General features: G+C 35.3%; 1 protein-coding gene across 4 annotated transcripts in view; it reads left to right on the top strand.

The window, feature by feature from the left end:
* The window catches only part of CDC42BPA (CDC42 binding protein kinase alpha), a 193,058-nt gene that overhangs the window by 138,441 nt on the left and 40,667 nt on the right, over nucleotides 1-13,950 (top strand). For all 4 annotated transcript variants that reach the window (XM_064509927.1, XM_064509929.1, XM_026094724.2 and 1 more), the window contains 4 exons: nucleotides 6,433-6,538; nucleotides 7,112-7,260; nucleotides 9,234-9,325; nucleotides 11,921-11,997. In XM_064509927.1, the coding sequence (XP_064365997.1) occupies nucleotides 6,433-6,538; nucleotides 7,112-7,260; nucleotides 9,234-9,325; nucleotides 11,921-11,997 (424 nt within the window). The remainder of the gene's footprint in view (nucleotides 1-6,432; nucleotides 6,539-7,111; nucleotides 7,261-9,233; nucleotides 9,326-11,920; nucleotides 11,998-13,950) is intronic.

The following is a 13,950-nucleotide window of genomic DNA, read 5'->3' on the forward strand; positions in this document are numbered from 1 at the left end:
CTTGATTTTTCCCCCATTTTTCCTGTCTCATATTAGCTAAATAATCTAACTTATTGCATCCAAGCAAAAATGGGAAACATTGTTTTCAAAGAATCCTAGTTTGACATTGTTCTAATGTCAGTATAATTCTGTTGTCCAAATATGGAGAAAGTTTTGGCTTTTGAGTAAAACTGTTTGATGCATATCAAGAAAGAAAGGCTGTGTTCTGGGTTTCTGGAATTGTTTTAGACAGTGTTTGTTACATAAAATGATGTAGCTCCAATATGTGTTAGCAAGTCCGTAGTGTCTCAACACATTCTATTCATAGTAGAAGTTAAAAATTTAAAGGGGCTAATTTGTGCATATTCCTTTTAAATCTTTTCTGTCATACAACTGTAAGTGTAGTAGACTGCCTCTTTGAAATAATAAAATAATGATATAATAATATCGTATAATATCATTGAAATAATAATAAAAAAATAAACTGAAGTGGTTCAAAAAAAGAAATAATTTGTAGCTGATCAGAACTTCTTATTTATTTAGAAGAAAAAAATCAAGATAACAAGAAAGACAAGTCTGTTATTTCACATTCCATATTGTTCCTAGAGAATTGTTTGATTACTTTAAGGAAATACTTAATGCACCAAGCTAACTAAACCCCATTTTTCAGATTTACATGTGAAAGCACTCATAAAACTTGGAAGTTCTGGAAGAAGCCAGGTCAGCCTTAGTTGTGGATAGTTTTTACTTGACACTGTGTAAAAATATACCAACAGCTAATATACCAACAGCTATTAAGACAGCCCCTTCTCCAATTTATATGAGGGTTTAATGTTTTAAGAATGTACTACTGATGTGGTTCGGGTATATGGTAAAGTATCTTGCATATAATCAGATGTGTCGGGTGGGAAGCTTTTTTTTTTTTTTTTTTTTTTAATCTCTAAAGATGCTTCATGAAAAAAGGTCTGGAACATGAAGTCTGTAACTTTCAGAACTAAAGTTACCACTTTTTCTGATCTTTTTTATTATGGTAGAGGGCTAAAAACTCAACAATTACATTAAAAAAATGTTCCCAGCAAATATTAAGGAGACCAAAACTGTAACCAAGGCAGATTTTTTTCTCATTGCTGTACATATCTCATTTTTATCCATACTTCTATCTGCCTATTTTAAATTTTGTTCAGCATTGTGAAGCCATATCTTGGCTTAAAATTTTTTTTTCAGTTTGTGTTTAAATTTTTCTTTTGATTCCCAGATAACGTGGTAGTTCCATCTGCTACCCACTGAGTTCAGCCCTGCATGCTAAAACTAGGTCCTTATTTGGGGATTTCTTGCTATTGAACAAGGGACACTATATTAAGTATTTTAAACATCTTAAAAAATTTTAAACATGTTTAAAAATCTTAATTTAAAGGAAATGAATCTTATTTAAGCAGTTACAAGCCTGTGTTTTCTTAAGAAAAACATGCAGTTTAAATCCACACCCATTCACATCTTCTTTGTGACACCATAATGCCTTAGATCTGACGCATTAGGGTAGAGCTTGTAGGCTCCCTCTCCAAAACTAACAGATTTTCCAATAAAATACTATTTTAATAGTATTATATTTTGGAAGCATACTTTCTACTTCTTAAAAATGATTTTAGGCCACCATCTTTTTTTTAGGGCCATGAGTCTTGAAGGACAGGAAATCACAGATGAAATTAACTGCCTGGTTTTGTAAGTGGTTTGCTCAGCTCCCTATGGTAGTTCAGAGGTTTATTCTAGCCCTGTTTTAAGTAGCAGAAGCCGAAGGAGTTCATTATTTCCTTCGAGTGTTTTGTCATAGTCTGTTAGATCTCTCTCTTAGGAAATCTTCCCCATTGTTTGAGTCCACATTGCAGGTGAAGATCATTGCTTCATTCACAGCTGATACTCCTTCAGCCCTTCTAAACTATTCTTTCTTTTAGCTTTTATAAAATGTGAGTAATTTTAATGGCTTATCATGTTCCCCTTAGCCTCTCCCTGCTTTCTTACGGTGCTCTTTTGCATCTTGCTTATGGCAAACGTCCAAAGGCTTTTTTTTATTATTGATACTATTATCCCAAGAGACCATAAATAGAGTCAACTTTTTAATATGTACTTGAATCAAAATTTCATTGCAAATTCTAACGTGGTAGCTATAGACTCTCACGGATCATTCAGCCTTAATGGAGCTATTAGATTGACAAGCTTATATTATCCAAACTACTCGTCATTCCTTGACAAGAATAAGAAATATTGAGGCTTATATAGTCAGCTATAAATTTTCGTATGGCAGATGGGGAAGAGATTCATTGCGTATTAGGTTAATGCAGTCACTGAAAAAATGAGTCTTCCAGCCACAGTACTGTACGTCGGATCTGCTGCAGAAAGGAGGTCAATGGAAATCTCTGGTAGTGATTCCCAAAGTACTTGGCAAGAATCTTAACTTATTAGCCTCTCTGAGTGGGATTCATTTAACCTAATTTTAGAACGGTCCTATGGTAGACAGCTAAGACAAATCAGATGACGAGTACTGTGGAAGTCTCTGTTTCCATTGATTGTAAAGGAAGCTAAAGACACCTAGATTGAATGAAGAATTCTGTATCGTTGGGTATGTATAGATGGATGAGGTAAATCCTACTTCATTTATCCACCCATAGAGTGGACATCATGTTTCTGTTCCGCTGAGACCAGAAGCTCTGACTGTTGGGACTCAGAAGTTTCAGCTAATATTCTTCTTGTAGTCGAGATGTCTTTCCAGCCAACTGTAGTGTGGTTGATCTTTATTTTAATGATTGATTTGCTGTAAAAAGAAAAAGAACTTCTGTGCTAAATCAAACCTTAAAAGGTCCCATAAGTAATTATTTGAATTCTGGAACCTGGTTGCTCTCAGAAGAAAGCCCACACAAATTCTGTGAAAGACTTTAGAGTATAATAGTACATCAAATAACTAGCAAAACTTCTGGGGAAATTCAAGCGTAAGAAACTCAGAACTTGAAAATTCCTGAAATGCATTGTGTTTGAGGTAAGAATAACCAGAAGTTAATTATCTGTAAGATAGAAATTGGGGAGGTATGGGGGAAATTTCAGGGTTTGGGAGCAGAAGGAAATTTTGAGAATTTTAAGAAGGAATTTTATAGATTTTGCTTGGAAGGGAGGGAGGAAAAATTAAGTTGGAGGTTTTGAGCATAGTTACATGAAGACAGAAATTTGAAAGCTTTGAGAAACTACAACAGAATTGGGAGTCATGGGCCTCAGACTTTTCTGAGGTTTTTTAAATCAAGTGAGATGTAGCTTGGCATAGGATCCAAGGGCTTCAAGACCCTTCCTTGTTAGCAAAAGTTCTCTAGTCCTCTGGGTTCATTTTGTATTGTAGAAATATCCCAGATACTGAGACTCAGGAAATCTGATTTTCATTGCAGCCTGACAAAGAAAATGCCAGACACTTGTCAATGGTTATTTGAAGTTTATCAGGATGTTGGTCATTTTTCATGCTGTTTTACTGGGGGGAGATAATAGATGGAGGGATTATAAATTTCTCAGCAGCTCCAACTGAGAGGTAACATTTAATCATACAGGACTTTGTACTGCATCGCTGTTTTACGCACTCTATAGTTAATGAACTAACGTTCTAAGAGACTTCAGTTATACATGGAAGTGGAAGAGTTAACATAATCTCTATTTTGAGGAAAGAAATAAGTGTCCAGAGAACTTTTCTTTCTTAGGTCTTTTGCTATGTTTGTTAGGGGTCTGCAAAGAGAAGCAAGGAGGGAAACATTAATAAGAGTAACTTTACCATTCTTACTTTATCTTTCTTAAACCCAACCAAGCAAAAAACACCCAGCAAAACAGTAACAAAACAAAAAGCTCCAAGAGCTCCTGGGTTCATATAATGTTTAATCCATACATGTATGATTATCAAGGGAATGTTGCCATCTAGTGGATAACAAACCTGTACTGAAGTTGTACTGTTTATATTTGCCATCTTCAATAGTCTGAGAGATTTGCTTGAAGTAAGTATAGATTTTTGGTTAAAAAAAAGAAAAGCCTCTTATGTATATTTTTATTTTCTATATTGTACGTGTTCTGTGAAACATCTCTGTGAGGTTTTGCATTTGCACCTTTCAGCACTTAGAGCTTGAAAGTTCTGTGCTTTATAAAACGAATACCTGAAGTGATTTCTCATCTTCCATGAAGAAAGATACGTATGCCATGAAATTGGACACTTAGTGTTTTTTCAGCTTTAATTAGAAGAGTGTTTAAAAAGGTGCTGACTTATTTTTGATTTGACTTTGTTCCTTCTTCTGCAAAGATTGTATGTCATTAAAAATAGAGAAGATCAGAAGAACACTGATTTCTAAAATCTCTTTTCTGTTTTTGTACATCAAGAAAACTTACTTTCTCACCTTGAAAGCCTCACACTCTTTCTACTGCTATTTTTCTTTTGTTGTTTTCTTTTTATTATGCATTCCATTACACTCCTCCCAGTGCATTTTGTGCTAATTCTCACATCTTTCCCCTCTTCTGATTTTCATAGCAATCTTCAGTGGCTTGTATTTGAGCATATGACAAAATCTTCTTTATCTGCTAGTCAATATGTGTTTTATCCAGAATGTTATGAGGGGGGAAAAGAAGTTTATATGATGCTTTCATTGTGTCCTGATATACCTTGGGGAAAAATACTGACTCATTCATATTAAAATTCTTTAAAATGCTGGATAACTGTCTTTAACAGAAACAGGACATGGTTCTCTTCTAGGTTTCTCTCCACCCCCTTTAAGCAGGAGGGGAAGAAGGTAAAGCCCGAAATATAAAAAAGGGCTTCATTTTTTTATTTCAAGTGGATGTTTTGTGGCAAATGGTCACTATGTTTGCATTAGCCTCCTCTATGTTAAAGCAATTTTCCTTGTATAGGTCTTAAAATTTGTATGTCTTAAAACTCCATATCCAGAAGTCACTGCAAGTTGTAAATATTTAACCCATGGCTTTTGCATCATGCTCTTGCCGAAGGGCAATATGGTAGAGTTCTGTTCCTCCTGTGCCCGTGGCAGTTCAGAGTTTGTGCTCTCTGTCTTTGCTGCCTCCTCGTGACTACCTGTGAATCTTTGCTGAAACATTAAATTGTTTTTATTAATGAACAGTAAACTTGCAAGTTATACCTTTTCTATATTCACTATTTGTATGAACCCCATAGCATCACCCAGAAATTTAAATTGCTTCATATGCACTGAGGGAAAATCCCTTTCTGCAGAGGTCACTATGAGACAAATTCATCATTCTGGAGAACTGGCTCACGCCTGGTCCAGTATGCTCAGGATTACTAGTAAGGAAGGATCAGGAGACAGGGAGAAGGTAATTTGCATTAAGCAGAAAAACTATATTCCTCCTTCCTTGAAAGTTATTTAAAACTATTTTAGGGATCATTACCTAGAGCACACCTAAAACATTTCTGTGGTTAGAGTTGATAGAGGTAACTATGACTTAAGCTGTGGTATGTTAGTCTACCGTTCTCTGCAACCTGCTTACCTATGACTTGGGTATACCTTTGCTTTGCAAAACTGAATTTCCTCTGCTATGGATAAGCTGAGTATATTCAGAGCCAGGCATGTAAAGTGATAGGAAATGTGCTTCTTTTCCCTTTTTTTCTTTTAAAGGTTTTTCATAAGCTACTCAGTTTTCTTGAGGTTTTAGTAACTTTCTTTTCTATGTTAATGCCTGAGACAAAGTGAAGAAAGAATCTACTGCTGTGGTTAATCAAGGAAAGTATTTTCTTTTTAACTGATGATCAAAGAATCTGAAAACCAGACTTGCCTTTTCTTTGATGTGTTTACATTCAGAAAGCATTTATTGATAGAAAGTAAGTTTAGGGGATAAGAGAGCCTCACCTGGCTTCTGCTGTTTAATAACATTAGAATTAGATTCTCCTTAATTTAATCACTGTTTCTTGGAATAGTAACATCACTGTTTAATGACTAGTTCTCATGGCCAATTGGTACAGTAGCAAGAGAGTTCTCAGAAAGACAGACACTAGTTCCAGTGTTATTTGTGTGGCCTAACTGTTAGTTATTGGATATAGTGTTTGTTTTAATTTCTTCCCTGAAAGTAGGTTTAATGCTAAAAGATTTCTTTGCCACAGTCTGAATTTCAGGTAGGTGATGTTTATACTGAGATAATACTTACTTAGATATTATTACTTACTTAGATATGTAGTTTGTCTGTCTTTATTCCTTGTCTAAGTCATGCATATTGTTTAATGGAACTCTGCAAAGCAGCAAAGGCTTAATTTTGTATGGTTGTGTGTTTCATTTTTTTCTCTTCTCTTAGCTTTTTTGATTTGGGTTTTGTATTTTGTTTTTTTCTGCTTCTAGTTACTACTCTGTTAAAGGGGGTTCTGCTTTTTCTTTAAATTGTTTGGTTAAAATACTTGCTTTCTTCTACCAAATTGTTTAGGGTGAGTGATGAAAAAGATGCTCGAGGTTATCTTCAAGCCTTGGCCTCCAAAATGACAGAAGAACTAGAGGCCCTGAGGAACTCCAGTTTGGGTGCAAGAGCAACTGTAAGACTCCAACTCCATCTATCAGAAATTTTTTGGCTTGAAAAAACAGTAATTTGATAGTTTCAGCTCCCGTAATAACCTGTCTGTAGAGTGTCTGTTATTCAAAAGTTAAATTTCCTTCCCTTCTGAGTAACTGAATACCAAATTAATGATCAACTAATTAAACAAGTCAAGTGATTTTTATCTGTGATTTTGTGTAGGTAACTACTTTAAAATCTTTGTGTCATGAAAACCCTGAAATCTTTTACTTTGACAAAATGTGAACATTCTTGCATGAGTCTCTACGTAACTGTAATTTGAATGAACAAACATCAAAACTAGAATTTAAAGTCTCTTTGCTTTGGAGACTATGACAGCATAAGACAGTCATCCTGCCTTTTCTTACTTGAGTTTAAAAATTATAACAGTAATTGTAATACTCTGTAGGATTTTTCAGAGTGTTTTGGAGTTGATGAACTCTTATGTTGAGAACATAATAGACTGAAGAACATAATTGTTGAAGTTGATTATACTCTTCATTTGCTGCCTTCTTTCCCTTTGCTCTTTCTTCTTCCTCTTTGTATTCTTTATTAGGACATGCCCTGGAAGATGCGTCGCTTTGCAAAACTAGATATGTCAGCAAGGTTGGAACTACAGTCAGCTCTCGATGCTGAAATCCGAGCCAAACAGGCTATTCAAGATGAGTTGAATAAAGTCAAAGCTTCCTGTATCTCTACAGAGTGGTAAGACTGAATTGTTCTAAATGGTTATTGACTGTGATACTTTGCAGGGAGAGTCATCAAACTACAATTCTAAGTACCTTGTCTGTCAAAAATGGATAATGAATGATGTGTCAGTTCCTTATATCCAAATGTGAAAAAAGACCATATCTCTTTTTTTTTTTTTTTTGTATGATCAGCTGAACACTTACTGTGAAAATTTGGGATCTGGAAGACTTTCAGGGGACACTTAATAATATAGTCTCTCCTGGTTGTTGTAACAAGTTCAAATACAAGCAGAGTTTGTTTTGATTTCTTACAACATATTCTTTTCTGTTCTATTGATAGCTGCACTGGGTCAGCTGAAAAAAGTCAATTATTGCATACTGATTTGCACAGTAATAAGATGTGTCTGTGGAAGATTATGAATTCTTTTGCTCCTGAGTAGGGTAAATGGCTGAAGCAGGGGATTAGTAGCAAGAAATTTCATTTTTATGTCTCTAGCTTCAATCCAGCTCAGGTCAGCCATGCCCCAGAGTTATTACTAAGGAAAATCTCTTGGCACCCTGTGAAAACAGATTAAGTGGCATGAATCCTCCTTGTAGCACCCACCATTGAAACTAGCTCCTGTTGTTTCCTTTGCTAGTTTTGACAGAAAAATCAAAGACAGAACATGTGCTGTTCTGTGCCTACAAGAGAATCCTTCAAATTAGGGTTCGAGTTATGTTTATGAATAAGCTTGCACTGCTGCTAACCACTACGTATTCTGCTGAAAAAGAAAGGCATGAATTTCTTTGGCTGGTATTCTGTTTCCTTTTACAAGCTCTTAAAATCTGTTTGCTTAATAAACAGAGTTAATAGCTAAAATGCAAAAAGATCATCAAATACAAAATACATACTGGTTGCATACTGCCCATGATATGTGAAAATCTGAATTAAAATTATGCATGGCAAATTTGCCGTGAGAAGAAAATTGGTCCTTCAGTATACTGTGGTAATAGTTACATTTCCAAATTGTGAATCCCATTGGGTTGGAGATGCGGTGTTAGTCCTTTGAGTTGGTGCGGGTTGAGGTAGGCACTCAGGTTGAAGTAGGATTTCTGAAACTCCTCTTAGATTCACACCCATTCTGTCCTCTTACGGCTTTCTTTACAAAAATGTTTTTTACAGTAACATACCTGTTACGTTGCACAGTATCTAAGCACACAGATGGACAATACGAGGGGAGGAAAGGGCCCTTAGCAGAGAAGGAATAGGATGTGAGACAGGAATTTCAAATACAAGTAAAATGGTGAATTTCTCTTCCTAGTTAGGAGCACTGGCTTGTTTTGCAGCTTTGGGAAATCAGTTGGACAGAGCTGAGATTCAGGAATGTTACCTGTAAAATGGGAATGCCTTGTCCACCTTATGTTGGTGTTTTTCAGGCCAGAAGACACAGTGATGGGCAGCAGTGTGTGTAGATCCTCTAAGAATAGAATAAATAGTGTTTGCTTTGATAAGCAAAGAGGAGTAGTTCTGTGGAAATGCGTAGCAGTCATACTTGTCTGCTGTGAATCAGGAAGCACTGAAATGACTAACTGGAGTAACTGAGAAGAAAGATAGTTCAACATAATCTATTAGTCTCACAGACACTGTGAATTAACAAATTAAAACATCTGGTTTTAAGTTTAAAAAGACATGTGGTCTTTTTTTCTCATTCCCGGGATACAGGCTCACACAGGTACTTGTAAATTAGAGACATGAGCCTACCTAAAGGGTAAACAGAGGCAGTTAATTACTCATTCTATTTTTCAAGATACCATACTAAACAGCTCCTAACAGATTTCTAAATTCATTCTTGCATTTGATGATGTCTTGCTTCATTTGAATTGCAGCTTGCTGGGCATTGGTTTTAACTGAGCAGTAGTCCAAGTAACATGCAGAGATGGACAAAAAAAGAGACTTGTATCACAGGTTCTCGGTATTTACATAGGGTTTTTGTTTGTATTCTTTTGAAGTAAATTGCAAGAATCTGAGAAGAAGAACATGGAGCTCTTGACAGATATTGAAAGACTGAAAAAGGAGACAGAAGAGCTTAGATCAGAAAAGGGTATGGCAACTGATATCCAAGTAAATAAGAACATATTTCACGTTGGTGGGTACATCTTATCAATTAAATGTGTCATCTTGCAAGTGAAGTACAGGATATATGATACCAAAAGACTTTGGCATTCAGAGTATGAGCACAAGTACTGCATGGTAAGATGTACCCACAGCAGTTGTTTTTGCACTTCTAATAAGTACTTATAATATTCTTCATTTGTTGATATACTTGAACCAGTAAGATACTATCTGGGTTGAGATTGCATTATTGTATTATTTTTATTTGGCCTATGTATAGTGATTGACTGGAAAACTGTTAGAAATATAGGTGAATTTATAATTTTTTTTTCCCTCTGCGATGGGAATACTAATCAATGTGTTCTTCATTTATCAATGTTTGGGCCTGTCTATGCTGAGATAAAACAGCTATGGAGGCACTCATAGCATTCACTGGTTTCTGGAATGGCTTTACTGCTTGGGTTTGTGACCACTTAGTGAACAGTGTGGTCATGTTTGCTTTGCTGTAGATGTGTAAGAGTATATCCTGGAATTTCCAGTGCATCTGTCCAGCAGTATTTAGCATTGCTGCTGGGAGGAAACTCTTTGATATTTTTGAAATTAAAAAATCTTTGAGAGATGATTAATGATTTGGCTGATTGTTTCAGTTCCCATGGTAGCTGTAATATTTGTATCCTACAATTCACAAGGGAAGAAGTAATTTTTCAGGCCAAACTGAATTACCTGATTTTCTGCAGGGAAACTGAACTCTGAAGTTACAAAACTCTGGCAGCAATTGCTGCATAGGGATGTAAAATATTATTCAGACTTTGCAACCTCATGCTATGTCAGTCAATAATGTATTGTAATTAAGATTCATATGCTATATATAAGTTTCCGAGTGCTGTTTGGCTGGTAAAAGAATATAAGCGTATACAGAACATTCAGAAATGACCGGTGTTGATCAGCTAATAAGATTTAGGGAATTGCTGTTAGTTCGCCTTGGTGTTTGGCACTGGTATCAGCGTTGTACTTATTCAAGTTGTTGGAGAGGAACTCTTGGTAGCAGTTCCCTGATGATGATGATGCTTTGTCATGTTCAGCTTTCATTTATAGATTCTTGAACTGTCTTAAATATTATGCATGGTTACAATCTGTTAAGTATTTGTAATTAATGTTTTACTATGGTTTTTTTCTAGTGTTAAAACCGTATTGTTTTTGTGGAAACAGAGATAAAGATTTAATCATTTCTTTAAAAAAAAAAAAAGAAAAAATATATGATTCAAAGAAAGGTTAATTATTATGCTTTTGTCAGAAGTAAATGAATACAGTTCTACTGGAATTTTTAAAATATTTTGATAGAAATGTACCTTAATCCAAAATCCTTATTGTTTTTGGACTAGATTGTTTCTTGTAAGTAGAAATACATTCATGTTTGAACGATGAACCATATACAGGATTCAAATGCAGTCATTATACCGTGGCAGAGTAACTTCCTATGTATGGAAGTTAATTTCTGGAAAGGGACTATTTAGATTAGTACATATATCCTTTGCTCTTGATAAATATACTCCAGAAAATGATCAGAGTGGGGAAAAAACACAAAAAATGATTTTGTAAAATAGTTTGAGAAGGAGTTTTAGTGTTCTAGTAGGTTTTCAATGTATTTATATTTTAAAAACGAAAAGGTTCTTTATAACTTTTCATCTCATTGACCGTGGGTTGTATTTAGAGCAAGACTTTTTTTTGAATGGATGAGCTGTGGTTGCATCAGTCTTCTGAGCTGCAAACATTCCTGCAGGCTCCGCTCATCATAGGCTATATGTAATACATCCGTATCGTTCAGGAAGCTGGGGTTTATATGCATGCGTGATTAAATATACCCACACTGGGACCTGAATTATGCCCAAAAAGATGAGATGAAACACGTTCAAATAACACTCAAGTTACAGCAGCCCCTGTGGCCTTGGAGGATGCAGGATTCCCCTTCTGCTTGCAGACTGCAGACCAGCCTTGGGTGTAGCATGGCAGAGGCGTTTGAAGCTTTATCCAGGACTCTATTATTCTTACACATTCAGAAGTGAGTGGTAGCAGATGGGCATAGAGCACGAGTCAGGGAGCCCAAATTACTTGCAAACTTGGCGTGTTCCCCTAGCAGGCTGCCCTGTATGTTTTTGTAGAACCACGCTGTTTGCTAAAGCTGTCTTGTCACAGTAAACTAGCTAGAGGGTGACCAGAGCAGGGCTGATGCCTGCTGTGTTGGTGTGTACGCCTGTATGTGATTCAGCGTGTGTTGTAAATGCACAGCAGCACACAAGAAACCCATGCCTTCTCTATAATGCACACTCACATGCAGAAAATAAAAGCTGCATTCCCATCACACGCATCCTAGTTTGGACGAGGTTAATTAGACACATGCTGCTTGCTTAGCCGGGTATATATATTTAAAAAGAAAAAGCTTTTTATTGTGGAAAACAGACCAAATGTGACAGCTCATTAAAAAATAATGGCTCAGGTGAATACCCAAACCCTGATTCAGCACAGCAAAGGTCCTCCATGAAAAGGTCATTTTTCTGTAGCTTAAAAACTTGCTGCTGTTTTCTAGGTGTAAAGCACCAAGACTCACAGAATTCTTTCTTGGCATTTTTGAATGCGCCTACCTCTGCTCTGGATCAATTTGAAGTAAGTGAACAGCTGTTTGAATTTCTTTGTTAGTGAATGGGACTTTCTACTCTTGCTGTTATATGCAGATTATGTGCATAACTGCTTGGAGTTTGCTACTGTAGTTTAATCACACTTTCCACCTGTATTTGTCTATGACGATATGTGAGAATTGTTATTTACAGTGTTGGGTCTCTTCTCTTAAGTGCTAGTAATCATAGTGACTTCTCTTTAGAGTCTTATATACAGAATTTCTCCCAATTTCATAACAAATATATAAAGCAGAGGTATTCAAATAGCATTACTTTTTGTTTAGAAAAATGCTAGGTAGTACAGATACTTGTTTAGTAAAAATGAGAGAAAAAGTGTAAATAATCCTCGAATGCATTCCGTAAGTCATTGGTACTGTGTATTTATTAAGTTTTTTCATCATTTATTCATTGTACTCAAAGATTTAGTAAGTCCAGGTAATTACTGTTCATTTCCTCTCCACAGATCCTATACGATTAAAAAAATAGAACTGTTTAATCCTTCTGTCACTTTTGGACAAAATACTAATTTAGGTAGAAAAAGCTGGAAGGTAAAAATTAGAATTAAACTACACGTTTTTCATATCTTCTCCTTTTATTAAAAAGTTAAGCAATGCATCATTTTTCTCTTACGAAAGCAACTGGGATGAAATACTGGTCGGATTCAAATTGATTATAAGAGTCAGACTAAATTCAGTGGGGACAAGACATCACCTTTACAGTTATACATTAGCCTGAAATTTGGTCTTGTTTGTTTGTTTGTTTTGTATTTTGGGAGTGGTTATACAAGTTCATCATATGGAATTATGAAAAAACATAATCCCTGGTGTTATTCATCTTCCAAAATTTACTTTCTTTTCATTGCATATTAAGTAAATTAATTGTTCTCTGATGAAATCTTCAAAACTAATACCATTTTTTTATTTGCTTTTTAATGATTTCTGTTACAAGTCATTTTAAAAATAAAGATCCTGTCGGAATGTAAGAATATTATTTTATTGAGTGAAGGCTGAAAAAAGTTTGGTTTTATGTGGGTAGACAGGTAACACTTAACTGTCCCTGGTAAAGACAATTAACAAAAATTTGCTCAGAGGTAACTGTTACTGGTACTAGTTATTTACACTTCTTTATTTTTGCACTTTTGTTTTTACTGAACAGTTTTCTTCATCCATCTCTTTCTCTCCTTTTTTTCTTTTTTTTCTTTCTTTTTTTTACTGCTGTTTTCATTAAAATAGGATTCCTTTTCTTCCTCTTCATCCTCATTGATTGATTTTATGGATGACGTAAGTCTTTGGCTTTCAAACCAGTAAATCCCTCACTAAAAGAGATCAGTTGATTGATTTGGGCTATTCAAACAGTAATGCAGTCAACTTAAAAATTCTGTAAGAGCAGTGATGAACAGGGAGTATTTCTGTAATAGCATATTTACATCTATCTGTATAGATAGATGTGCAATTTTAAAATAAATGTTTTTCCTTTTGGTGCAGGTGAAGAATTCTTAATTGCAAAAGGTTTTCTCTAATCTGGAAAAGCTGCTTTGGGGCCTTATCTACTGATGCGGCCTCTAGAAAATGGTTCTAAAATCCCTGGCATGTTTATTTCATTTATTCTGTTGCTTCGTGTTATTACTTTAGTTGCTACATCATTAGCTGTTTCCAGAAGTTTTCTGGTCACTTCAAAGACCGCGTTTTCTTTGCATACAGTTAATTTCTGTGTGCTCAAATAAAATACTGTTTCTTTTTATATTTATATCATACGTATCTTTGTCATCTCCATTATAACCGAAGTGACCTTCCTGATCTCTTTTTATTGCCATTTGAAACACTAATTTTTAATCAGGATGATGCTGAAATATTTACCTGGCTAATTGCATACTAAGGGAGTTATGTTAAAAGCTGTAAATTGACTGCATTATATTTCTTCCAGACCCAAGTAGTAGGCACAT

The sequence above is a fragment of the Dromaius novaehollandiae genome, chromosome 3, assembly GCF_036370855.1.
Source record: "Dromaius novaehollandiae isolate bDroNov1 chromosome 3, bDroNov1.hap1, whole genome shotgun sequence".
Lineage (NCBI taxonomy): Eukaryota > Metazoa > Chordata > Aves > Casuariiformes > Dromaiidae > Dromaius > Dromaius novaehollandiae.